We start from the raw sequence: 27,176 nt of genomic DNA, 5'->3' as shown, positions 1-27,176 counted from the left end.
TAGGGTGTGGTTCACAGTTAGAGCACTTGACTAAGACATGTGAGGTCCTGGTTCAGTTTCCAACACCACACGTACATACACACAAAGTCAAATGTTCTATAAAGACTTAATAAGGGCAAGTCAGTTATATGTGGGTAAATTGTAAATGTCTAAGGAAAAGAAAGATAAACTAAGGGGCTGAAGAGATGGCTCAGTGGTTAAGAACACATACTCCTGATCCTAAGGACCCGGGTTCTGTTCCCAGCACACACACGGCAGCCAACACCCATCCTTAAATCCACTTCCAGGGGATCCATTGCCCTCCTCTGACCACACCAGGCATGCGCTAGGTACACTTTACACACATGGGAAACACTCCTACACATAAGATAAAAATAAATAAATCTTTAAAAATTCAAACTAAAAATCTTGAACTCTAAACTCTGAGTATTTTCACTCTTCCTATACTTCAAAGAAATCTAAAATTATAAAGGATGCACTGTGAGCGTGATTTATATCAGAAACACTAATTTTGGAACTTCAAACTAACTCATAATAAAAACAAATTTTGTCTTGGCTGTACATCAAAAGATTGGTAAATGAATGTTTTAAGTTTCTTGATTAAAAGAAGCATTTTAAATTTACGCAACACCATAACAGAAACAGACATAGAAAGATGTCCTTGATACATGAAGTGAAAATTTCAAGTCACAAAATTCAGAGTACCACATTCTTCCTCAAAAGTTTGTATACACTGGAAAGCGCGTGAATGAGAGCCTGACCATCAGCACCACCATCAGGTTAGCATATGAAGTAGACACAACTTCATACTACCCAACTCCTGATGTGAATCCACATCACCATCTATAAGTTGTTTTGCCTCAGACACGAACCTGGATCTAATCTTTGAAACTACAGCCAAACCACCATATTCAGATTCCACATTTCTGGATTTAACCAGCTGTGGATCAGAAATATTTGAGAAAAAAACTCATCTATACTGAACATATACAGACTTTTTTTTCATTATTTCTAAAAAATACATATAACAAGCTTTTACATAGCACCTATACTGTATTCATTTTTATAAGAAATCTGGAGATGCTTGGAAGTATTTGAGAGGTTGACCAACCTAGCACACACTGTACTCTCAGCATTCCAGAGGCTGATGCTGGAGGGTCAGGAGTTCTCACCCAGTCTGGGCTAAATAGTGAGACCTGGGTGTGGTATGTAGTGGTTTGAATGAAAAATGTCCCCTAGAGACCCAAGTATTGGAATACTTGGTCCCTAGCTACTGGTGCTGTTTAGGGAGATCATGGAACCTTTAGGAGGTGCAGCTGACCGAAGTGCATTACTGAGGGTGACTTTGAGGGTTTATAACCTTGCCCTGCTTCCAGTTTGAGGCCTCTGATTCATGTTCGTGGTTGACTAAGTGAGCTCTCAGTGGCCTTCTCAGGCTGCCTGCTGCCAGGCCTCCCCTGTCATTATGGACTCTCCCTTTGGAACTACAAGCCAAAATAAACTTTTATCACAGCAGCAAAAAGTAACTAATACAGGCTCTTTCAAAAACTGTTTTTAATTTTAAAAATTAAGTATTTGAATAACTGTGCATAGGCTGAATGTAAATACCATGTTATGTCACATAAAGGGCTTGAGCATCCAGATTCTGGAATTCCCAGGGGTTCTGGGGACCAATCCCTATTGGAAGAGAATGAAGAAAGACTAGTTTACAGAAAATGCAGAGGACAGAGAAACAAGGTAAAGAATACCAGAAAGACACAATCACAAAGTTTAGCTTGTGGGAAACACTACTGGAAAAGCTGCTTAACTTTTCAACAGCTAAATTTTAAGAAAAAGACATAGAAGAGTGTCCAGTAAATTAAAGAGAACTTAAGAAGACATATCAACCGCTGGCCACACTCAGACATTATTTAGAACCTGACTGAAATAAACTATTTTTTTAAAAGTATCTAGGAGACAATCAAAAGTGAGCACTTTCTGAATATTTGCTATTAAAGAATTACTGACTTATTTGTGTGTGCGTGCGTGTGTGTGTGTGTGTGTGTGTGTGTGTGTGTGTACTGTGTGGGTATTGGCTTGCATATCACAATGCATCTGTGTGCAGATCAGAGTATTCTCAGAGTCAGTTCTCTGCTTCCTCCTTTACTTGGGTCCTGGGGATTGAGCTCAGGTCTTCAGGATTACATGGCTGTGTGGGTGGGATGCCACATTACGGTGATACCTGAATAATCACAGCCTGACCCTGAGCACCCATTTGAACCAACAGTGTAACCCGAACTGCTCTGAGAACCTGTTTCTTCAGATTTCTCCTGACTCTCATGAACAAAGGCCTTGTCTTTTCTTTTACTGAAAAATGTACAGCCAGCATAAAATGGGGCAGTAAAAAGATACCCTTATTTTATCAAACAAGCATTTTGCCCTTCTGACCCCTACTGACCTAACAACGCACACAAGCACAAACAGATGTTATCAATCTAATCTCACTTACTGCTTGCGGTACAGAGGGATAATCTCATTGCTGCCAAGGAATATCTGCTGCTTCCAGCGCTTAATATGTACAACACACACATACACACACATTCGTCTGGGTCAAGGGCAAGGAAGGGTCACAAGGCATGAAAGCTATATGTTTAGGTTACAAGAGGAGCCGAGGCCTATAGGGCCTTGTTTTACATTATAGGGAAACCGAGATAGTGTCCTGCAAGCCATTTCCCCACACAGCAAGCTCCTTTACCTGCTGAGCCATCTTGCCAGCCCTAAAGAATCGCTGATGATGTAACTGTCCTGGAAGGAATGAAGCTATTCCAAAGAGACACTCAGGTACTCCCCAAGGCTATTCGACTAATCAAACAATGTTCCCCCCAAATTGGAATTTTCCCAGGAGTCTCATGCTGGGAAAAGGAAAAGGCTGAGGCCTCACGCCAGCAGAGAAGGAACTTGGGTCCCAGGAAGCGATTGCACACAGTTCTGACAACTCAGACAATCTAGCTTGAGAGACTACAGCCTAGAAAATAATGACAGGCAGGACCATACCTTGACCAGGACTGCTTGGCTCTGTGTACTAAAATTCCTACTGGAGGTGTAAACAATGTCCGCCCTCTCTTCCCTTGTCCCTACAACAAATCAAGGTACAATCAGGTACGATTTTGCCAGACTACAGTCTGGGAAACCGGTTAGTTTACCAGGCTTATTGACAGAGCAATGGGTGAGGGTTTACTTACCCGAGTTTGGGTGTTCCCCTCCTAAGGCCACATTGGAAAGCCATCGTTCATGTGTAGCTCATGACTGGATGATGACTTCCCCACAGATGCACAAAAAGGTGAGAGACCCTTGCCTCGGCTTCCTCAGTTTATATACCCTTAGCTCCCCCCCACCCCCGTGCCTCTATGGCCTACTGGTTGGTTGTGAGGAGTAACTGACTCTCCTTGTCCCTCCTTCCTTGCTAAGAGTAACAAGAAGCTGTGATGATCCTATCAAACGGGTGATCAAGCTTGGGAAGACAGCGTCTGTCCCCGGTCTGTCATCCAACACCACGCATCTCTCTTGCCCTCTGTTTAAACCTAAACCTCAAGTCAGGACACAAAAGATGAAGAAAGATCTGAGGAGTCTCTTGAATTGCTCCTCTTCCTAACGTGATCACACTGAATAAATCTCCTTTCCTGGTTTTCAGTTTAATTAGCCTGTTGAAGATGGGTGGTTGAATCTACCTTGTTAGGACTACCAGAACTTAGGCTCTGACCCTCACAACTCCAACACTAACTTTTGACAGTGTGGTAATAGTGTTGTACCTTCATTTTTAGAATCACATATTGAGCCACATTGAAATATTTAGAGATGACATGTTAAACCATGGGAATTTGCCTGAAAATGAAGGGAGGGACAGGGGTTAGAGAAAAAGTAACCTCAGGAGAGTATTATTGGAAACGGGCTCAGGGACTCATCAGACTCTGCCCCTGCTCCTGTACACACCTCAAATGCCTCCTACTACATTTTTTTCTTTCTTTTCCTGTGTGTGTGTGTGTGTTATATTTGTTAGTGTGGGCATATGTACATGTGTGTGCAGGAACACGTTTGTGTAGAAGCCAGAGGTTGACACCTTTCCTGAATCACTTCCCACCTGAGCAACGAGTTTCAGTGATCTGCCTGTCTTCAGCCATCCCCAGTGCTGGGGCATATGCTGCTGTGCCTACCATTTTACGTTGGTTCTGGGGATCTGAACTCGAGTCCTCATGCCTGCGTGGCAGGCACTCCACTGAAGGAGCTTTCCTATAAGTCCCTATTAATTTTTGAAAAGGCTCAACTAGCTTCGGTCAGTGACATAGTTTTCTTAGTAATGTCCCGCTCCGCACTGTCTGCAGAACCCTGTGTAGACACGCCACAGTCTGACCACCATCTGCTTACAAACTCCAGCCCCACATTCCTGCTCCCCCAGGCCTTTGTTTGAATCCACATCTCGGCTTGCGTCACTCAGCCTCTGCTGTTGCAGCTCTGTCCACCAGCACGCCCTCTGCTTCTGAGATCCTCCCATACAGCTCAGCTCTGCTGCTTCCACAGTGAAGCCCCTTTCAGATCTCCACCACGATGGATCCCTCCTCTGAACAGCTGTAAGCACATCATTCATACCTCAAACAAGTGTGGGCCAGCTCGCCTTGTGGCCGCCTGCCTGAGAGGAGGAAGGGGGCTCGGAGGGTGAATGTGAGCCTTCAGGAGGGGGGTAACGCAGCCGACACCATCTGCCAGACAGCAGCAGGCTCACACCAGGAGAGATTTGGAGAACTAGAATGTGAGTGCTTGCAACCAGGTTGCAATCTGGTTTGTTTTGTAAAAATAAGACTTTAGATGCATTGCTTGGCATCTATGGGTTACACAGGGTTATTGAGAGAGCTGAGGAAGGACGCTGTAGTGATGGATAGAACGTGACCATTAAAATGACATCCAAGTCCTAGCCTAAGAACCTGCAAATGTGACCTTATTTGGGGAAAAGATCTTTGCAGATGTGACTGACTGAATTAAGTACCCAGAGATGAGACTATCCTAGCAGGGCCCTAAATCCAATGGCAGGTATCCTTAGAAAAGGAAAAAGGAGGGCTGGCCAGAGACCAAGAAGATGGCCACGTGAAGACAGACAGATGGCAGTAATCCTCCACAGCCAAGAGACATGGGGGCCATCAGGCTGAAGCAAGTGAGGAGGATTCTCCCTTAGGGTCTTTGGAGGGAGCGAGGCTGTGCGTTCTTCGTTTTACATCTTTGGCTTCCAGTTGAGAGTGAGTACCTAGGGCTGGTCTAAGTGCTGCTGTTATAACCGTCCTACAAAGGCAACACAATGAGGGTCACGAAACTGCTTCCTTTGTTCCCATAAGTTTTTAATATGCCTAAATTATCTAATTCATATTTTATGTAAGAAACAATTTTTATCTATCAAGTATTATTGAAAGTGCTTTATAAATATTATTTATTTAAATATTATGTCCCAAAAGTAGATACTATTATTAACCCTGATCTTTCAGAGGAACAGAGAGGTTAACTAACTTGTTTAACATCAGAGTCAGTAAACATGAGGCAGGATTCAAACCCAGACAAGGAGTCCAGGAGGTTCACCATCACTCAAAGCCTGGTGCTCTGTTTCTGTCTAGACGTCAGCCAAGCACTGAAGTTTCAATCTCTCTTGCCAGGAAGCTTTGACTTGGCCCTGCCCTGCACAGACCACAGTCTACAGCTGCTGCTCCAGGGGTGAGGAATGATTCCTACCAAGCTGGCTTCATCCTGCAGCTGCTGGGGCCCCTTCCCGTATTTATATTCCAACTAATCTCCTGCTTCCTGCACATTTGGAGAACTGAAGGGCTCTGGGGCAGGGTCCAAAGCAGAGCAGGAAGCGCTACTTCTTGAGTCTTTCAAAGACCTTTCTTGGCTGTGCTCAGCTGTGTGTTATTCACTTATGGAAAGATGAGATCCCATTTCCACAAGACTTTGTGCATGAGGAAACAGGGCAGCAGTTAGCAGAACATGTTTTGTAGTTTGACTGCAAGCCTGCCCTACGAAGCTGGACATGCGGGATGACTGGGGTGCCTGTAACATCCTGAGGACACACCACTGCTCCTCTGAGCCCACCCACGTGTACAGGGCACTGGGAACCAGGCCCATGTGGTGTGGACAGCACATCTCCCACATCCAGAGGCTAAGGTAGCATGGGCAGATTGGGGAAGAGCCCTGGCTAGGATTCCCAGAGCCCTGGTAAAGTTTAGTGTCATCAGCACAAGGCAACCGGGAATACTCTCTTGGCCCTCTGAATCTTGCTTATCAGCAAAGATGAGCCCTGAAGCTGCAGCCGGCTGCACGGCTCTCTGCAGACCCCAGGCAACCACTGTACTCGCCTCAGCTTCATCGTCAGTAAAATGGGACACTAGGAGGGTGGGTACCTAGTTCTGAGGGTACCTAGTTCCAAGGGTACCTAGTTCCAAGAGGCACACTTGTCTAAATCCTCTAAGGCCACTGGGATGAAAGGGGAGGTAGGTCCAGCACAGAGCCTGACGCAGGAAGAGAGGAGCAAAGCATATCAGTTCTTTCCCTTGGTGACCTTGTTTATGGTCAGACCTAGTGCCAATATGAGCCACATGATCTAAAGGGAACAACAGTGGCTTTGTGTGAATTAGGTGAGAGCATGCAGGTATTGGAACCCAGTGCTACCTGGATGTTGACACAGACACACCTGTTGGGTTCTCCACCTAGCAACATTCTTGAAACTGCCTCTCTCTGCCTCTAATGTTGTGGTGACAGCTATAGCTCACAGAAGCTAACAAACCACCCTGGCCACCGTTACTGAGAAGGAAGGGTCTCTTGGTTGATGATTGACTGCCCTGTGAATTTAGAATTGAAGATAGAAAAGAAACTACTGATCTCTCTTCAGGAAGCCAATTTGAAACCTGGGCATGGGTAACCCGGTTCTATACCATGATGACCCTGGGAGCTGGGGGACTACAGAGGCAGGACTGGGAAGGAGGTAGGAGATGTGATCATCCCAAGGAGTCCTGACGGGAGGCAGAGGGAATCCTGACACAGTACCTCGGTGTCACAGTGCAACCTGCAGTCCTGATCTCAACTCTTCTTTTAAAAAAATTATTACTCTTATGTGTGTAAGTGTATTGCCTACATGTAAATGTACTTATGTTCTGCAATGCCTGTGGAGGTCAGAAGAGGGCGCTGGAGTCTCCTGGTACTGAAGCTTCGGATGGTTGTTAGCTGCCACGTGGGCGCTGGGAATCAAACCAGGCCCTCTGCAAGAGCAGCCAGTGCTCTTAACTGCTGAGCCATCTCTCCAGCCCCTTCAACTATCTTCTGATCATCTCAATTAGTTTGTTCAACTACAAGACACGGCGTATCTACACCCACTGTAAGGTCCTCAGGGCATCCCAAACTCCAGGGGAACCCAGCTTTACTCACCCTTCTGCCCACTTCTGCCTTCTACCCAATTTCATGTGCACATGTACCAGATCCCCAGGGCAAGTCATATTAGTTTGGAAATGCTTTTAGAAATAGGTCAAGCATCCTAAAATCTAATTTAAAAATATGCCAAAGGAGGGTGAAGAATAATTTTAGAGAATTTCATAAAACTAGAAGCAGATGTGCTTTCTTTTTTCTTTTGCTTGCTTCATTAGAATGGCTCTGGGTTGTATCTTAGGACAAATTCATTACAGCCACATAAAACTGAAAAATACATTTCTCAACACCCACATCAGACGATCTTCTGCAATGCACACTTTTAATGTACAAAAAGCAACCACTTTTCACATTGACCCATGATTATTTTTGTTCTTGCCTCTTTAAAAATTTCGTTGTTCTTCTTTTCATTTTTTGTTTTGTTTTGATACTTAATCCATGGTTGTTTTAACACACCATAATAAAATAAAAGACAAAAAAAATAACCACAGAAATGGATTATAGAAGAAACAACTATAGGAAAAAAAGATGTCTCAGTCTGCCTCTCCTAGAAGCTTGAACATGCTCTTTCTGACTTGGTTTCCCAGCCAAAGAGAAACACAATAATTATAACTGACACCCCACCTATGGCCATCACCCCCCAAAGTTGTTGAGAGATTTCAAGGAGCTAACAGACAGCAAAGCAAGTCTCACTGAAACTGAGGACGGCAGGAAAGAACAAAGAAACAGAGACACACAAGAGCCTGTTAGATGCAGGTATCCTTGGGAAGAGTACTCAGTAATCACAGCGAGCCCTGGTCTCTAATCCCATTTTGCTACTGTGGGCTTTGCCAAGCAGACATGGTCCCCTTAGCCTGGACAGTAATAGAACTCAGCAATTCTGTACAGAATGTTCCCACGTGAGTAGCAGCAGGATGTTTTAATGATGCCTCTGGGAGACATCTTTGGTCAAATTTTCCTCTCACATAATAAAGTTAATGGTACCTATAATTATTGATTCTTCTCAGTGCCACTCCGGCGTGGTTTTAAACATAGACTTTATACATCATCTCATTTAAGCCTCACAAATAAAAGCTACAAAGTAGGCTATGATTACAGTGAGATTCCATCTAAGAGAAGCAAAGATCTGAAAATGAACGACTTGGCCCTGACCACCCATGCAGGAAATTGCTAGAGCTAAGATTTAAAACCAAGTCCTTTGGACACAAAATAGATACTGCATGCATATCCCCCATTATTTTTTGCTTTGTTCTGAGCTCATTCTTATCCTTTTGGCCCACGCCAGGAACATTCACGTCCCTGTGGTCCATCCTTCCAGCATTGTTGGGACTCCTCCCAAAACCCAATCCCACCTACACCTTGGTTCACAACACTCGACTGGGGCATCACAGAAAGCAGGACACCACTGTCTGATCCTTCATCCTTCTTCCTTCCTTCCTTCCTTCCTTCCTTCCTTCCTTCCTTCCTTCCTTCCTTCCTTCCTTCCTTTCTTCTTTCCTTCCTTTTCTGGCTCTCTGTAACTGTGGTCAACTTATTCCATGAACTCTCCTCTCTCCCACTGTTACAGGCTGAATGTCTGTGCTCTTCCCAAATGCATATGCTAAGCTAGGATGTGTTGGCATTTGGAGGTGAGACTTTGAGAGATCATTAGACACTGGTGAAGCATAAAGGCAGAAACCTCATGATGGGATTTGTATCTGATGGGGAAAGAGGAAGAGAGGGAGATCAGTGCATGTCTGATTGTCTGTCTCTGAGCATGCACCAAGGAAGGGCCATGTAAGCAAACTGCAAGAAAACAGCTGTCTGCAACCCAGGATGTTGGCCCTCATCTGATGCCAAATATGACTCCACCATGATTTTGATTGCAGACTCCCCAGCCTCCATAACTGCGATGCCCCAAGCTAAGGCATAGCTCTCTTCTTAGCAGGCCTAAAGCTAACATGCAGTCACACTCTTGTGACTCCACACCAGGCAGACATTCAAGAACACGTTGTGTCATGGTGCACAGTTATCCCTGTTCTTGATCTATAGTAACCTATTTTCTTCTGTGCAAGCCCCAACTGGACAAGGCCGTTCCATCTCGGTTCTCTTCAGGATGAAACATGGGCTTCTCTCAAGAGTTTCAAATGCTAAACCCAGTAAACGATTTTAGTTGGACACAGGATACATAACAAGCGAAGATGAAGTCCAGGTTCCAGTGTCGTTCTGTCCTCTACCACTCGGCCTATACTGAACTCTGTATTTAATGAGCTTTTACTGTCAAACAGAAGCACAGAAAGAACCACAGATAATGCCATCTATCAAGACATTATATTCATTTTGAAATCTTCTATTTGAGCTAATATACTAAGCTAATTAAACTAATATATGATAAACAGGAATCCCCTTTTCATCTTTGCTTTCTTACAAAGGACAGGGGATGTTTCTGGTGTTTTGTTTGATTGGTTGGCGCGTTGACTTGCAAGATATCTCCCCACAATTTGGTGTCCATGGGAGGCACTGGCCCCAGGTGAAATCTGTGACTGTCTCATATATGTCCTTCTAGGGGCCGATTTTGAGACTATGATGATCTCTAGCCACTGTGTGGAAGAATGCAAAAGCCAGGATGAGAGAAGAAAACCAAAACCACAAGGTATCAACTGTCAAATTCAAGAGCACATTCTAGACACAGCCTAATAACTTTCCCCCTAAAGGGTAAAGCTATTTGGCTTTAGTCTACTGCTGAATTTCTTACTTTACTACAATGAGTACTGATGATGGCCAAGCCATAAGCTAGGTTAACATCCCTGATAATTTAAATTCTTCAGACACCCCTTTTCTAAACTAACATGCATCCTCGGTTAACATGCTCATTTGAAATGAAGACTGAATACCGTTTTGCCTTATGACACACGAAGGGGCCTTCCTGTGAAAGTCAGAGGAGGCAAAGTAGAACAACATGCGGAAAGAGATCATAGGATCAACTAACTGCATGACATCCTTAGACTGAGACGTGGAAGGCTTTGGCTCTCCTGAGGAATTCATTGTGGATCCAAATGAAGCAACTGAATTCTAAGCTTTATATATATACATAAAAAATGACTAGGGTGCTGGGGAGATGGTTCAGTTAGGAAAGTAGCTGCTGCACAAGCATAAGGACCTAAGTTCAGATCCCCAGCACCCAGAAGCAAGACAGGCATGGTAGTATGCCTCTATATAACCCTAGCACTGGGGGTGGGGCACATAGGGACCGGTGGCTCCCTGAAGCTCAGTGGCCAGCAAGCCAAATCAATGACCTCCAGATTTGGTGAGAGACTGGCTCAAAAAAAGTGGAGCCAGCTGTGGTGGTACATGCCTTTAATGCTGGCCCTCGGGAGGTACAGACAGGTGGGTCTCTGTGACATAGAGACCAGCCTGGTCTACATAGTGAGTTCCAGGCCAGCTGGGTCTACAGGAATACCCTGTCTCAAAAAAAAAAAGAAGCAATAAAATAAAATAAAGAAAGTAGAAAGCAATAGAGGATATCCAACATCAACTTCTGACTTCCACACGTACATGCACTCTCACACACTACATATACACAAATACAAATTGTAAAAAGACTAGAAAAACTTGTAGTTACTTGTTTATACAGTAACGTTCATGGCAAGTCTACAAATAAAGTGAGCTATTGCAAACTGAATTTGTAATCAACATTAACAGCTAAACTGTTTATCTCTCACTTTCACATTTTGGATTTCCAAATTTAGTCTTTTAAGAAGTGACATAAGCAGTAGACAATATTAGTTCAAGATCATCTTCACTGACACTAAGGTCCCACACTGACTTATTTCCTAGAACTAAAATTGAAACCGAAAACTGACAATAATACTACAGAGGGCTTCAATCTAATCTGAGACGAACAGACGTGCATTTTAACAAAACTCTATAAATGCCCCTGGCGTAGTTTCTTTTGCTGTGACCAAATATCCCTATCAAAAGCAATCGGGGAGGAGGAGCTATTTGGCTCACAACTCCAGATCACAGCCCACGGTTTTAGGTGTGCCGAGGCAGGAACTGAGTGGCTAGTCACATCACATACGTCCACAGTCGAGAGCAGGGAGAGATGAATGCACCCGTAATGAGTGTCCACTCGGCTGGCTTTCCTTGCTCTTACACAGTTTAGGATCCAGCCCATGAAACAGCTGAGTCCCAGGCATTTCAGGGTGGGTGTGCCGTTCCACCTCAATTAAGGCAATCAAGATGACCCCCCATAGTCATGGCCACTGGCCAACCTGATCTAGGCAATCCTTCATTCAGGCCCACTTCGTGGGTGATTCTAGGTTGCAGCAATTTTACACTAGCTATCACAGCCCCACAAAGTATAAAACAAGTGATGAGGCTCCCTAAATCTCTCTGTCTCTGCCTCTCTCTCATACATAAATAAGCCTATTAGAACACTAGCCAGTGAGCTACAGAAAATAATAAAGATTGCACCCATGCTATAATCAATGATAGCATTCAAATCTTTGTAGCTTAAAGACAAGCTCAGGAGAAATCTAGCATGAATCTGCAGTACCTCACACAGACCATTTTCCTCTCCACAACACTGTCCCTGGGATCAGTCACCCCAGAGGGCTTCCAGGTTCAGAGGAGCAGGAGGAAGAATGACAAGAAGCCAAAAAGAGAAAACTGCACTGTGAACAGTGACCAGCCCCATGCCACAGAGTTCCAGGGTGCTTTCCTCTCCACAACACTGTCCCTGGGATCAGTCACCCCAGAGGGCTTCCAGGCTCAGAGGAGCAGGAGGAAGAATGACAAGCCAAAAAGAGAACTGCACTGTGTACAGTGACCAGCCCCATGCCACAGAGTTCCAGGGTGCCGCCACCCCTCCCTTCCTCACACCAAATTCTTCTAAGTTCTTGAAACAGTTAACCAGGGAAACAGGTTGGGACAGGCCTTGTCCTTGCCCTAAGCAATGTCAAAATTGCATTTGGTGGTGGGCAGAGAAGAGTTAAATTTTAAGTGTTGACACGTTGACAGATTCCAGGTAATTATCAACCTCTCCTTCCGTGACAGAGAACTTGTCATTTTATCCTAATTTTAACTTTTTAAAAATATTTTATTTATTATTTTTATTTTTTATATGTATGCATGTATTGCCTGCATGCAGGTAATGCATGTAGGCACCCGTGTCATGCAATGCCGATGGAGGACAGAAGAGGCTGTCAGATCCCCTGGGACTGGAGTTACAAACAGTTGTTAGCTGCCATGTGGGTGTTGGGATTCAAACCTGGGTCTTCTGCAAGAACAGTCACTGTTCTTAACCACTGAACCATCTCTCCAGCCCCCAATTTTCACTATTTATATGCATTTTGGGACCTGGCATTGCTCAAAACAAAACAAAAGTGAACACAACAGCATCGTTTGTATTTTCAACCTGGTTAACCACAGGAAACCCTCAAGTTCTATTTTGTGCTTCTGTGTTATTAAAGATTTTTGAACCTCAGACTGTAAAATGCTGATCATCTTCTCTATGGATGACATCATCATTAAGAAACCAAATGAACAGCCAGGTGTTGTGCTGCCTGCTTTTAAACCCAGCATTTGGAAGGCAGAGGGTCTCTGTGAGTTCAAGCCCAGCCTGGTCTATATAGTGAGCTCCAGGCCAGCTGTGATTACAGGGAGACCTCTGTCTCAAAAAGACCAAAAAAGAAACCAAGTGTGGGTGTGTGAAGACAAATCCATCTTTCCCACAGTCAGCACTTACCTAGAGGGAAATCGTGGGGCTGGACCACTTGGAGGAAGTTGTGCACCATTCGGAAGAGAGGACCAAGAAACCCAGGCTCATAGGTGCCTTGGGTCTCATACACCATGGTAGGCAATTCATAATGCAAAACCCCAGGAGTACTTGTGGTCGTGAGCTGCCCTGTCGAAGAGGCACTTCCACACAGCCCCAGCAGCAGCAGGACTCTCAGTACGAAGGCCATAGCTAGCCAGCCTGATCACCCAAGCATGAGGTAGTTTCTGGACGCCTCAGACCAGATGGGCCTTCCTGGGCCTATGGAACTGTCTGCTTCCTGGCAGCGCTGGTTCTCTGAAACAGGAGCAGAGTGCTCTTCAAGAAGGTCATTCACTCAAAGCACCATCCCTGGCAGAGAAAGAAGGATCAGCAGTTACTCACAGGCGACCTGCCTATACCAGGAGCTCACCCCACAACAGGCCACAAAGCTTAGAGTTAAACACTTTGGCCTAATCTGGGTGGGTTGAAAACAAGCACACAGTCTGCTCCAGAGCTCCAGGAAAAGGACTGGAAGCTCCTTCCTGGGGGATGGAGCAGATTCAGAACACAGACCCTTTCTAGGTTCCTGGAATATCAGGCACGGTACAGGGAGCCCTTTGTCCCTGGAGACCGACGTTCATTGAGCACTTACTGCATCCCAGGTACTGTGCTACATGCTTTTCAGGCATCATTCCACGTTACAGATGAGGAAACAGATGCAGAGAGGATTTCAGTAACCTGCCATTAGGCCACAGGACAGTCACAGTGGGGCCGGAACCCAAACTCAGTATTTTGCCTTCTGAGTCCGAGCCCTAACCAAGACACCAAGGCTCTGACCCTCCAAGAGTTTGACCCTCCAGTGCTCCACTCAGGGCCAGAGAGGCCCCTACCCATGGACTACATGCTACTTTTTCTAAGTTTCTGCTGTCCTCTTTGATATAGCTCACAGTGCCTTAGGGTCTGCTTATTCACTAACTGACCTCATTTTAAGTATCTGTCGTCACTCCATCTCACCCCTAACTCAAACCACAAGGGTACGGCCTCAAGGTCAGAGACAAACTTTGGGATCAAAGTCTGATTGTCTAATAAACTTACCAGGTCATCCTATGAAACCCTCCATTTCAAGTCACAGCCTGCAATGACTTGGGGAGAGGTAGGGGCCAAAGGAGGCTTCTGTCTACCCCTGAAGAGACAGGAATGAGAAACAGGAATCCTAAAGGCAGTCACCACCACTGTGTCTGGGAAGGGAGAGGGACCCAGAGCAGTGCTGAAAAGCACCTTGTCTTGCTGGACCCTAGGTTCTTTCGATTCTAACAGAAGGCATCTGTACTCAGCAGGTAAGCACCTACTAAACATAAGAAATAAAAAAACCAAAACGCCTGATTTCTTGCACTGTTTTAAGAGACTGGATGAATCAGCACCAAACCTAGGATCTGGGATGCACAGCTCCTCCTTTCTCTGTGGTGTTCTAGAACCCAACTTTTTTTTTTTTTTTTTTTTTTTTTTTTTTGTCTTTTTGAGACAGGGTCTCCCTGTAGTCCCAGCTGTCTTGGAACTATGTAGACCAAGATGGCCTCGAACTCACAAAGATCCGCCTGCCTCTGCCTCCCAAGTGCTGGGATGAAAGAACTGCGCCACCACCGCCGGCAGAACCCAACTTCTTAAACAACGGTTTGCAACTCCACATGGAGTCATGGAACTGAACGTGAGGGTGGTGAAAAATCTGGCAACAGCGAATTCTAAACACACAAATCTGCGATGACTAAAAACTAATTCAAAGCCAAGCACTTGGCCTGTGCCTTTAATCCCAGCCCTCGCGAGGCAGAGGCAGGCGGATCTGGTCCACATAGTGACTTCCAGGTGGGCTGGGACTAGGGAGACCCTGTCAAATATCAACAAAACAAAAAATCGAGCACATGATGAATTGGAGGTGTTTCTAGCAGCGCTCAGCAGTGCTGCAAACGCCCAGGTCCACTGCAGCCTTGGTCCTGCACGGACAACAGGTGCCACCTCTGCACTGCGCATGCCCTCCAGCGAACCAGCGAACCACCAGCGAACACTGTCAGAAACGTCGGTGTTGATTTGAGGCTGCTGAATGTTAGGAACTACAATGTTTTAACTTCACATGCAGAACATATTGTTCTTACAGAGACGTAATGGTTTACTTACAGAAAACAAGGCACTTTAATATTTTCCTACTGTCATTCCTCCTCATGTTTCAGATGAGTGTATCTTTGGACTGGATTGCGTCAAACAAGTACATCCATCTCACTGGCACAAGAATTTGCTTTTAGTAAACGGCAAAATGATACAGCTGCCCAAAGTTGTTTTAAAATAAAATGATTTATGATTTATTATCAGTGTTTCATTTGGGTTTACATAAAATTTTCTTGAGTGGAAGGAGTGGGAAAGGTTTAGGCAGCCATGTTCACAAGCTTTCATTTTTCATGCTATATAGATACTTTCGAGGTAAGCACAGGGTGTTTCTAAAATCCACACTGTAAGAAAGGAAAAGGGGTCAATCATTCTGTCAGGTCTCAAGGGCCAGTGTGACCAGCACAAAAAGCTGAAGGCATTCAGGACCAACATTTGTGTCCCTATAAAATCGCTGTTGACAAAATGACTACGGCCAAACCTAACTTCTGGTTTGGGGTTTATTAATCTGCACTTTAAAACACAGCTCCAGACAAGAAGTAAGAATTCAGGAGCTGTCTCAATGAAGATGTCAGTTCCTGTCTAATCCCTCCTGTTCTAGCTCCCATTCCTCTCCAATTACGTCAGCACAGAGCTACCAACAGAATGGCTCTGGAATCTTCCTTTAGCAAATCTTGTGCTGCTCAGATTGTCAGGTGACCCCTGGGGTCAAGCTCCATCACACTCACAGTGAGCCCTGTACTTGGGGGATGACTCTCAAGGGCTGCCTCTCATCCCCCATACCACTCCTCCTCTTTGCTAAGGATTCAAGCCTCAGCTGCTGTGAAAGGTGCACTTCCCGGTAATGATACCAAGCCACAGCAGAGACAGAAAGAATCGCCCTGAGAGACAGTGATAAACAAGCTTCCAAACTCCCTCAGTGGAAACTGAGCCAGAGGAAATCTCAAAGGCAAAGATGGAGGTACCCACTGCCTCAGACAGCAGCTGGGGTTCAGTGTCCACATTCCTTTACATCCCCCTGCCAAAAGGGTAGGTTTCTCTTCAATTTTAAAGTGTAAGAAAATACTCCTTTAATTTCCTTCTTGTCTTACTGCTCTAGCAAGTTTCAAGCACTATACTGAAAAGGAGTGGAGATAATGGACAGCCTTATCTGGTTCCAAAGTACCAAAGTCTCAAGAAGCAAGCAATGATGAAAGTCAAGTCAAAAAGATTTTCACCTCAGCCTTAGTGGATGCGGGAAGGTCCCACGAGCCACTGAGATCAGCTCAAGGAGCCAAGAGCACAAAATGCAGAACAGGGCTTGGGACCAACATTGTGTCCCCAAAAAATGGGTATTGACTCAAAATGCCAGCGGCTGAAGCTAATTAATCAAGCGCTAATTAATCTGCATCGTCTCTCCAGCTCCTAATAGGCACTTTAAAAAATATTTTATTTCATCGTGTGTGTGTGTGTGTGTGTGTGTGTGTGTGTGTGTGTGCGCGCGCGCGCGCAGTGTCTGAGGGTACATGAAAGTAAGTCAGAGGACAACTTTTGGGAGTCGATCCTCTCCTTCCACAATGGGTTCTGGGATCAAACTCAGGTCTTCAGGCCTAATCTACAGCCCTAATCTGTACTTTGAACATGCTCCCCTTAAAACAGTGAAAGTTTGAAAACCAACACTGTTCCTTGAATACCTGCCTACCTACCTCACACCACTTTCCAAGGACACTGCAGGCTTTCTGGAAACACCTACAGGACAACAGACTAAGGTACAAGTGCCCTGTTCATATTTCTTGGACCTGATCTATCCAAGCTGCTGTGCACAGAGGCAAGGAACACTGAGTTACTCCCCCGGGTATTCCCAGAGATGTTACACTGAAGATATTGAATAAAGGACAGTTGAAATAAAATGGGAAGGAGGCTGGTACAAAACCATCATTTTTACCTCTTTTCAAACTGGAGGCAAGCAGCTACCTGTTGGCAGCCTTTCACCTTAGGGAAGGAGAGATCCTATCCTACCTCTCTGCAAGTCCTTGTGACCACTTTCTCAAAATTTGTCAGCAGACCACCTCCTTAGTGTTACCTATGGTAGGACAACTGGTCTACCATTCTGGGAGCGAGTCCTTCCCCTGAGACCCTCAATGTTGCAAGTTTTGGACACAACACACACAGCCACCCCCTTAAATAAGAACAAATCAGTGAAACCACTTGGTCATTTTCCTGGTCAATGGGGCACATTGTCGGTTCCATACCAAACACACTGTATTCAAATACAGTGAAGGCGAAGGGACCCGAGAAAGTCCGTTTAAAACAAATACCTCATATGATTCTGAGCCTGGAATCCAAAGAGCTGTATTTCTGCAAACTATGATTTTAAAAGGAGACAAGGTGACCCTCTAGCTTCGTTTTCTTTTCTTCTTCTGGTGGGAAGTCTTAGAATCTTTTTTAAAAGGATCACTGTGATGGATGCTTGCCTTCTGGGGTGCTGCTTTGGGGGAAGTGGGGGCTACCTAATTTCTGAGCCCACCTTTGTGAGTCCTGTGGGAAGCAGCCCTACCTCTCATTGTGAGGTGAACTGGGGTGCCCCAGTAGGTCCTGAGGATGAGACAGTCTTGGTCAATTGGATGCTTTCTCCTGGGCTGAGAGCACATACCGAATCTGGACATTTCTAGTTGTCTAGAAATGAGGGTGACAACAGAATATCCACATCCAGCATCCACCATGTCGGTCACAGCTATACACCACACAGGTGGCCTGTCAACTGTCCTGTCTGAGGCTAGTCAAGCTGTCCTGCCAAGTCCTCTAAGCCACTATCCTCACCCTTCCAAGAACTCCCAGTTCAGCGTCAGTCACCATGGGGTTACTTGTATCATTTATGACAAATCTTCTGGTGCTTAAAATTCAGGAGGTTCTTGGCCACTGCCAAAACCTATTTCCTTCACATTTTAAACAAAACCGACCATGCAATGCTTGTCTTTATGTTTTCTTCAACCTATCAAGTGATGTGTTTGTTTACTTCACTGAACAAGAACACAGAGAAATAGTCCACCACAGAAACCATAAGGAAGTCCATAAAAGTTTTATGGGACACTTAAAAAACGAATCTAAAGGGCTCTGCTACATAGCCAACATTCCAAGCTTTTGAAACAGGGCAAGGGCCTCTGGACCCACTTACCAACCCTGTGAAGATGACAGACAGCTGCTTACTGGGAAGCGGAGCTTTTGCACGGCATTGGTGGGTCAGCAGGCTAACACAGGTAAAGAACATGTGTGGCACAGTCCAGAAACTTCAACAGCTCCGGGCTAAGCACGACGATCCCTAGGCTCAATGGGACAGAGCTCCACTGAGATTCAAAGAGGAAATTTCACAAATGAATGAGAAAAGAAAAATAAGTTATCACCCCAGTGGGACCTTAGGAATTTGTCGACATTCAAAATGGAAAAACTTTTCCATAAGATTCTGCGCAACTCACTGTTGGAGGGTGTTTGGGTCTCAGTCGCTAGTGAGTCAGGCTGAAGGGGCCAGCAAGGACCCCCCCCCATCACTCACTCGCTTGTCTTAACAATGGCCAACAGCCACCACACACACATAAAAAAGAAAAAGAAAAAGAAGAAAGGAAAACCTTTCTTTGCCAGGACACCAGAAAGATCTGCAACCCTTGTTGCCCGTAGAGCAGTCAGTGGCTGCAGGAAGCACCGGTTTTCCTCCCGGCCTTTCCACCAGGCCAGACGCTCTCCGCCCGCCCAGGTTCCCTCCCGCAGGGGCCTCTCCGGGGCTGCGGGACACAAAAGAACCCGCCGCGGGGCTGCGCGCGAAGCCGGACGCCTAGAGGAATCCACGGCCCGCGGGTTGGGGGGGTGGTGTTGATCGTCTCTGGGACTCTGCTGCCCGGCGTACCAGTTCTCCTCCGGGTCCGCTTTGGGCAGGTATTGGGGACGCTCCCACCAGTGAGAAGGGGATCCGAGCCGTGTTCCCGCTTCTGTCTCGGACCCCCCTCTCTGAAGCTCTTCCTCAGCCCCATCCTCCTAAGCTCCTCTACTGACGGTCCTCTTTGTTGTCCTGATGCCCGCGTCCCGGAAAGGTGTGCCCGAGCACCCCAGGTCTGCACCCCCCCGCCCCCCCCCGCAAAAGCCGCAAGTCTGGGCTCTGTGCAACCAGGAGGGCCACGTGGAAGTGTCGGGGACTAGGAGCCTGGTGCTTGCGCTCTCCAACCGCCGCGGGGTGACCGTTTCCTTTTGCACCCGTGTCACCGGTCCTGCTCGGACCGCACTTAGGAAGCAGAAGGTAGCCGGCTGGGCATCCCACACCTCCAGGACCATCCCGGGGCCCTTCCTTTGCCACGAAAGAGTTCTCCAAAACGGGACTGAGCCTGCCCTCGCCACCCTCCCTGAGAGCGACCCCGTAGCCTCGCAGCCTAGCCACCGGCCTGCTCGCGTCCTGGGAACCAGGCCACCCCCCAGCCGACGGCTCGGTTCCCAAGGAGGCAAAGAACACCCGCGCGGTGGGCCAACACGGCGGGAAAAGTTTGCGCACTCCACCGGATTCTCCCAGATCCGGGGATCGCCCAGTGGCGGGGTTCCCAGACCACGCCCGCACCCCGCTCCAGCGCCGGGGCTGCAGACCCCGTCCCTCACCTGCAGCGCAGCTGGGGTGGGGCGCACGGCGACCCCCTCCACTCCCCACCCCTGCCTAGTGTGTTCTAGACTGGGGTGTGCTCAGCCCCCTCGCCGGCTCCGCACTCCCAGGTACTTACCGCGGCTCCCCAGTTTAGCGCTCCAGCCTGGGTCACCGCAGCTACAGCCGCCTCTCTTCCCTGCCCCGGCTCATGAATTATTTAAATCCGGGTCTCCGGAGACCACCGAAGTAGCTGGGCCAGAGTCCGCCCTGCTGGCGAGGGACGCGGGCGGCGGGACTTTGGGACCCCAGGATTCTGTGAGGACCTGTTGCGTTCTCCACGTTCCCGGTTACTATCTGGGGATGGTGCTAAGAGAACGGAAGGATTCCTTCCAGAGCTTACTCACCAGCGTCTGAGCTCCAGGCCAGGTGCCTGAGCGCCACCGAGCTCTGTTATTTAAAGAACGCTAAGCCTGGGGCGCGCTCTGATTGGACCTTCTGAGCAGCTCGGACACAATGCCCTAGGAACGACCGGGGGGACCTAGTCTGCATTTATTTCCTGCTGCCAGAGACCTGCTCAGCCCCTGCACGCCCTTCTCCAATCTCGAGTAAACCTAAGGTGCTCCTTGGAGGACAGCTTTGCTGCTAAAGTCTTTCTCGCCTTCACACGCTTCCTGACCTCTTTAGACAGGGTTACTGGCTACCAATGCATTAAAACAAAACAAAACAAAACAAAACAAAAAAACCCACTAAACAAAAAACAAATTATGGGCCTGGGGTGTGTCCCCGTTTTACGAAATGAGCGGCTCTCTTTATCCACTTACGTTCCTGGGTTCATCTAAAGGTGAATAGAAAATATGCTGAAAAGAATATATATATATAATTCCCTGAGCTATGCCATAGAACAGCTATATAGGGATTGCATTGTGGTAAGCACTGTAACTCATCTAGAGCTCCTTCAGGGTGCACGGGACGGTTGCAGTGGTTATATATGAATATTGTGCCACTTCATATAAGGGACTTGGACAGAGCGTCTGTGGATCTGGTATGCTGGGGGTCCTGGAAACTGCCCCTGCTCCACAATACCTAGAGATGATTGCAGTCTGGTAAGAAAAAATAGGGAAGAAAAGCACCTTCAGTGTCCAGCACCGATAAGATGTTTAGTGTTTACGGACTAGGTGATGGAAGGATGGGTAGACGGACAGAGCATTGACTTAGTCATTCTCTCCCCCTCAAAATCTACCATAAAGCAGGAAGGGAAAAGGGGAAGGAGAAAAAGGTGTTCTTAAAGTTGAACTTGACCTCGAGTGTATACTGCCAAGACAAGAAACCAGAGTTCAGAAAGACCTCTGAAAATCACATTAAGCTGTGGCAAGGTTAGGTACAGGAGGCTTCTAAAACTGCCGGTTCCCCCTCTACAGCCCCCACTGCTCCTGGGCCCATGCTCTCAGAGGCAGGCAGCTCACTAAGGCTGGTGTGTGAGAAGTGAGTTCCCTCCCCTGAGAACAGCTCTCCTGATCTACCTCAAAATTTGGTCCTCCCCCATTTTATGGGTACATTGGCTGCTTCATCTCTGAACCTCAGCTTCCCTGCCTGCAAAATGAGGACAATGGGAATAACTGACGCATTTTTATTCCTAATATCCATGAAGGAAGAGCAACAGAAGGGAACCAGAGCACCATGAACAAGGTGCCAGGCCATGTGTTCTAAATGAGCTTTTACAGAACCTTAGCAACAACCCTTTTTGGCAATATAATGATACAAGTTCAATAATTTACCTGAAGTCCCACAATGATGTCTCAAATGTGAACCCAGATCTAGCCTCCCGAATCCAGAAAATGGGTGAAAGTGTGTCAGGCCAATGCCACATTGGGTTGAACTGGGTGACCGTTGTCCTGTGACTTCTCTCTCCTAGGAAGACATAGGCACATGTCTGCTCACTCCAGAGGGCACAGACAATAAGCCAAAGAAACAATTCTTTCCCAAGTTGAACTTGAACTCCAGAGTTTATTGAAATTGCATACAGCATGAGTGAGGAGTTCCTTGCAGGAACGTGTGTGACGCCTTGTAAAAGCCCTCCACAGCATGGGTAACAATTCATGAAAACCACATTTCTGGAGTTCCTGTGCAACTGGCAGACAAGCCCCACTGGAGAGTCTCCTTTCCCCCAAGCAGTTGTGTAATCCTTACTTAACCCTGGGGCCTTGTGAATCTTTAACTCTCTGAGCTTCCTGAATCTCCTGATCCTTAGTTTGCTGACTTTAGGAGCCTCCTTCCTCCCTGACAGAAGGGATGTTTCAGTTCGGAAGAAACAGCTCGACAACCATCTGTCTTCCCTTCACTTAGGGCGCTTAATGCTTCAGCAGTTTTAATGCATTTTCATACCCTACTGGAACACCTATTACTGAACTGTTGTATATGTTTAATGTGCACAAAACACAGTATTAAACAGCATCCTAGTGTAAAGATGGGTGGCCTTAAGCCGGCAGTGACAAGATCTAACAATTTGTTCAATGTAATACAGCTAGCAGCCCTAATCTCACAATTGTACCTATATCATAATTAGATGCAAGACCAGAGGGGATAATGTTTATTCCCATTATGCAATTATTATATGCAAAAACTAGGTCTCATTAATGGTTATATGGCTTTAGAAATGAAGCACTGGATCTGGGGTATAACTCAGTGGCAAAGCGTATGCTTAGTATATCTGGGGTTCATGTTTAACATATCTGGGATTCTTGGTTACAGCACCACAAGAGAGAGAGAGGGAGAAGGACCATGAGGGATGGAGAGGCAGGGTGTGGGAAGGAGAGAGAGAGAGAGAGAGAGAGAGAGATTGAGCACGTGATCTATTAGGAGCCTGGGTATTCAAGGCCAGACTGGGCTATAAAAGAAAAGTATTATTTAAAGTTAATTATTGCCAGAATACACAAAAGTTGATGATTCAATAATCCTTCACAAGATGTTTCTTGTAGTTTTAGATATTTTTCTCAGAGTCATTGAAACTAAAGCAAAACAAAATAGGTTTGTGAGCAACTATTCCAGTTAACCTGAAATTTTCTCCCATGGATAATTATGCTCAGATGGACAATGTTGCTTTTCACATTCCCCAGCAGAGCTGCTACAGGGGTCTTTGAAGGGAGCAGGGGTCTCCATGGTGAAGCTGTGCAAAGGGGCCTAGCAGAGGGGGTAGCAGCTCTCCCCAGAGCCCTTTGCTGTTCTCTAAGGCCTTACCTCTCTTGTGACTTACTTGGGACTTTAGAGGGATACAGATTCCAGTACCTGGATCAACTATTTTGAGCCTGTTCTAGGTATAAAGGACTAGTTGGTCATCTGGATTTGGAGGCCAGGACAGCATAGAAGACATGTATTCCAGCTGAAATGAAGGTCCCCAGCTGGAGTGTACCAGGCTCATCTCATGCATACGTGTGGTAGGATGGAACTGCTAGAGACATTTATGATAGGTTAGAGAAAAGTAAATATTTTTCATAATTAAAATAATGATGTTGAGTTTGGCGTAGTGGTACACACCTTTAATACCAGCACTCAGAAGGCAGAGGCAGGCAGGTCTCCATAGCAAGTTCCAGACCAGCTAGGGCTACAGGGAGACTCTGTCTCAAAAAGACAAAACAAAAATAAATGAAACAATGCTTTTATGACTAACAAACAAGGCAGCATACGACCCTTTAAGGTAAAGAATTTTGTACCTCGATAGTGCTCTTAAGACTAAAATTTATGTAATAGATAGCCAGGAAGAGGGAGAAGGAAGGAGAAGAGAGAAAAAGAGAAAGAAACAGAGAGGGAGGGAAGAGGGGGGAGGAAAAGAAGAGACTGAATAGCTTCCAGCAAGCCAGTATTCTCTGGTAAATGTTTTACATCCTGGTTTCCTGTTCCTCCCTTGCCTCTGGGCTGGGCTGCCAAAAATAACATTGCTGCTGTTTAATAACCAAAAGGCACTAAAACATTCCTGTTGAGGGGCTGGACAGATGGATCAGTGGTTAAGAACACCAGTTGTTCTTGCAAAAGACCCAGGTTTGAATCCCAGCACCCACATGACAGCTAACAACTGTCCATAACTCCAGTCCCAGGGAATCCTACAGCCTCTTCTGATCTCCACGGGCACTGCATAACACAGGTGCACTTACCTACATGTAGGCAATACATGCATACACATAAAATAAAAATAATAAAATTGAAAAATAAAACATTCCTGTTGAACTTCTTTCAGGTATTATCTGTGACTGATCCACTAGTCCAGTGGGCTGTTTACAGATTCAAAGTCTGAGGTAGAGAGTATTCCAGTGCAGATAAAGCAGGAGAAAAGAGCCAGACAGGGTCAGGCAGAGACAGCTGGATCCTGACTGACAGGTGGGGAGAAGTTGGAGAACAAAGTTGTAGTTTGATGTGAGCAGGTGGGAGGTCCTTTTTTGTTTTGTGCTTGGAAGCCTACTTCTAGTCAGTAACCATTTCAGATAAATGCCTGGCCCCTAGATACATTTCTCACCTCTGTTTATTTCTGACAGCATTAGTATGCACTAAATCAAATGGGGCTTTTAATTTGTCTTTAGTCATGAACAGGGAAAATAAGAGAGTCTCAAAAAACCAGAGTTGTGCAGCATGAGGACACCCCGCTTCATTTTTGCAAGGAAGAGTAGGGTCCTTCCAATTAGCTGAGAAGTGGCCACGGGAGGTAGGCACAAGTCCATCACTTTTAATTCATGGGTTGTCAGTTTCCATCATAACCCATACAAGTCTCAGCCAGGAGCTTACAGCTTAAAGCAAAACTTCCACGTCCGCTGATCAATAGTTCAGCTTTCCAGGAAGAAGTGTTACCTTCCTTTAAAGATTTCCTAATTTGCACTTCTCATCAGCTGAAAGTATTGAAAGTTTTCATCTACTAAAAACTATTTGCTTCAGAGTCCTGAAGATATAAATGGCAGGTCTTCACATTAGTCTTTGAACCAGTCATAGCCTTTCAGTAGCTGCCTCATTATCCCATGAGGTGAGCGAAATCTTTCACACCCGTTCACTGTATAATTTCACGGGAGTCATGTTTGTTTAATTCCTTCAATATTTTAATCTGGAAACCCTAATGGAGCTCATTACCTCTGGGGAAACAATAGCAATGTTTTAAATATTACACAATTGATATTTTAAATTTAAAACAGACTACATGCAGGAAGGTGAACTCCATGGTTATCTCTAAACTTAAGAGATTTAACATTGACTTGGGACTATAGCAGTTGTCTCTGTGCTGGGACAGTTACTGCATATAGATGCCAGAGGTTTATGTCAGCCTTCTAAATCTCTCCCACAGTAGCCCCCACTCATGGCAATCCCACTTGGAACCACTCAAGATTCCAAGGAATTGCTAGAGACAAATGGAAATATTAAAGAGCTACATTCCAATGAACTTCTTTTGACTGCTGAGAACACAGGATGATTTGGTTTTAATTGACAAGCAGGGAGAGTTTTTGTTTTGTTTTGCTTTGTTTGTGGTAATGGGGATTGAACTCAGGACCTTGTTGTGTTAAACAGGTGCTCCTCCATTGAGCTGCATTCACTGCCCAAGTGCGTGAGATCCTTAAAGATCAAGGAAAGTATCCGAGATGCAAGTTCTAAGTTGGCAAAGTAGCCATCCTCTGAATTTGAATAGCTTGACCCGACCCATTGTATGAGTTACCTTTTCTGTTGCTGTGATAAAAAAAACACTGACCAAAGTAACTTATAGAAGGAAGAGTTTATTTGGGCTTAGGGTTCCAGAGGAATTAGAGTCCTTCATGGTGGGGAGGCATGATGGCAGGATGTGACTGGAGCAGAAGGAGACACATTCACATCTTCAAGCAGGCACAGGAAGCAGAGAATGATTGGAGATTCTCAAAATCCACCCCTAGTGATGTGCTTCCTCCAGCAAGACCATACCTTCTAAGACCTCCCAAAACAGTACCACCAACTGGGGACATGTCCAGATACTTAGAGCCTATGGGGGAAATTCCCATGCAAACCACCACTGCCTGGCCCCCATAGGCTTATGACCATATAAATGCAAAATACATTTAGTCCACCTTCAAAAGTCCCATATTCTTTACCAGTTCCAAAACTATTCATAAGACCAGAGCACAAAGTCTCTTCTGAGACTCAAGGCAATCTCTTAATTGTAAGCCCCTGTAAAATAAAAAGGTAAATTAAATACTTCCAACCTACAGTGGAACCAAACACACATTCCTACTCCAAAAGAGAGGGATGAAGGCATAGTTATGAAATACCAGACCAAAACAAGACCAAAACCCAGCAGGATAAACACCAAACCCTGGAGCTCCATGTCCAATGACTGAGACTTTACTTTCAAAGGGTTTAGATGGTTCAGCTCCTTCAGCTTTGCTGGTGCAACATACATCTCTCTCTTGGGCTGGTACCACTCCTTGTATGCAGCTCTCCTTGGCAGATATCTCACGGCTCTAGCATCTTCTTGGGGTCTCCACTGCCAACCAGGCTTCACCTTCAAGCTTCACACAATAGCCTGTCAGGGTCTTCTTTATTCAGAATCACCCCTGCTGTATGCTTCCTGGCCTCCCTCTGTGGCTCTCTAAAACGGTGGAGGAAGAACCAATGACCCCTTCACTCTTGCATCTTTCATGCCTTTAAAGCCAGCACCATGTGAATGACACTACCAAGTTTGGCTGCCATCCTGGGGTGGACTCTGGCCAGCTTCATCCACATTACCAGCACCTTTTCTATGCTGTGGTTTTCTTGAAGTAGAAAACCCCTCAGGTATTTTCCTGTCACAAATTGTAGGCTTAGCTGGGTGCAGTCTTGCCCTGAAAGTACTCTTTACACTGTTTAAGTGCGAATCTCTAGGCCTCTCCTTAAATACTTTAATCTTCTTATCAAAGAGATCCTCTCCTCTGACACCACTTGGCTCCAACATTAATCTTCCAAGTGCTCTTTTTCAATCAGAATGGTACATTCTTCATTTCTTTCCATCTCATTTGCTCTTTTTCACTGTAGCTCTGTATGATATTCATCTTTAACAGCAATGCCACCATTTTTTACATTACGCTGTCTTGAAATTCCCTCTGCCAAAGAAATTAGTCCATTGCTTTTCAACTTAGCCCAAGCAAGCCCTTAGGCTGTGGGAGACTCCAGTAAGACTCTTTGCCAAAACATCCTAGTTGTCGCTTAAGTTATTTCCCTCTGGAACTACTTTGCTCTCAGCACTACCATCTTCCAGTCTTCTGATAGAACAGCCCA

The 27,176-nt window shown here is 45.8% G+C and overlaps 1 protein-coding gene across 4 annotated transcripts in view; it reads right to left on the bottom strand.

The window, feature by feature from the left end:
* Window positions 1-20,371, bottom strand: part of Prom1 (prominin 1) — a 122,263-nt gene extending 101,892 nt beyond the window's left edge. For 2 of the 4 annotated variants that reach the window (XM_029560519.1, XM_029560521.1), the window contains exons 1-2: window positions 20,062-20,318; window positions 13,163-13,543 (exon numbers count right to left, since the gene is read on the bottom strand). In XM_029560519.1, coding sequence (XP_029416379.1) covers window positions 13,163-13,382 — 220 coding nt within the window. In that variant the 5' untranslated portion in view covers window positions 13,383-13,543; window positions 20,062-20,318. The other 2 variants (XM_029560520.1, XM_008826882.2) reach the window with 2 other exon arrangements.
* Window positions 20,372-27,176: the final 6,805 nt, after the last annotated feature.

This window comes from Nannospalax galili, unplaced genomic scaffold (assembly GCF_000622305.1).
Source record: "Nannospalax galili isolate Female #2095 unplaced genomic scaffold, S.galili_v1.0 scaffold271, whole genome shotgun sequence".
NCBI lineage: Eukaryota > Metazoa > Chordata > Mammalia > Rodentia > Spalacidae > Nannospalax > Nannospalax galili.
Note: the sequence above shows the minus strand (reverse complement) of the source record. Positions and strands in the feature narration are given on the sequence as shown.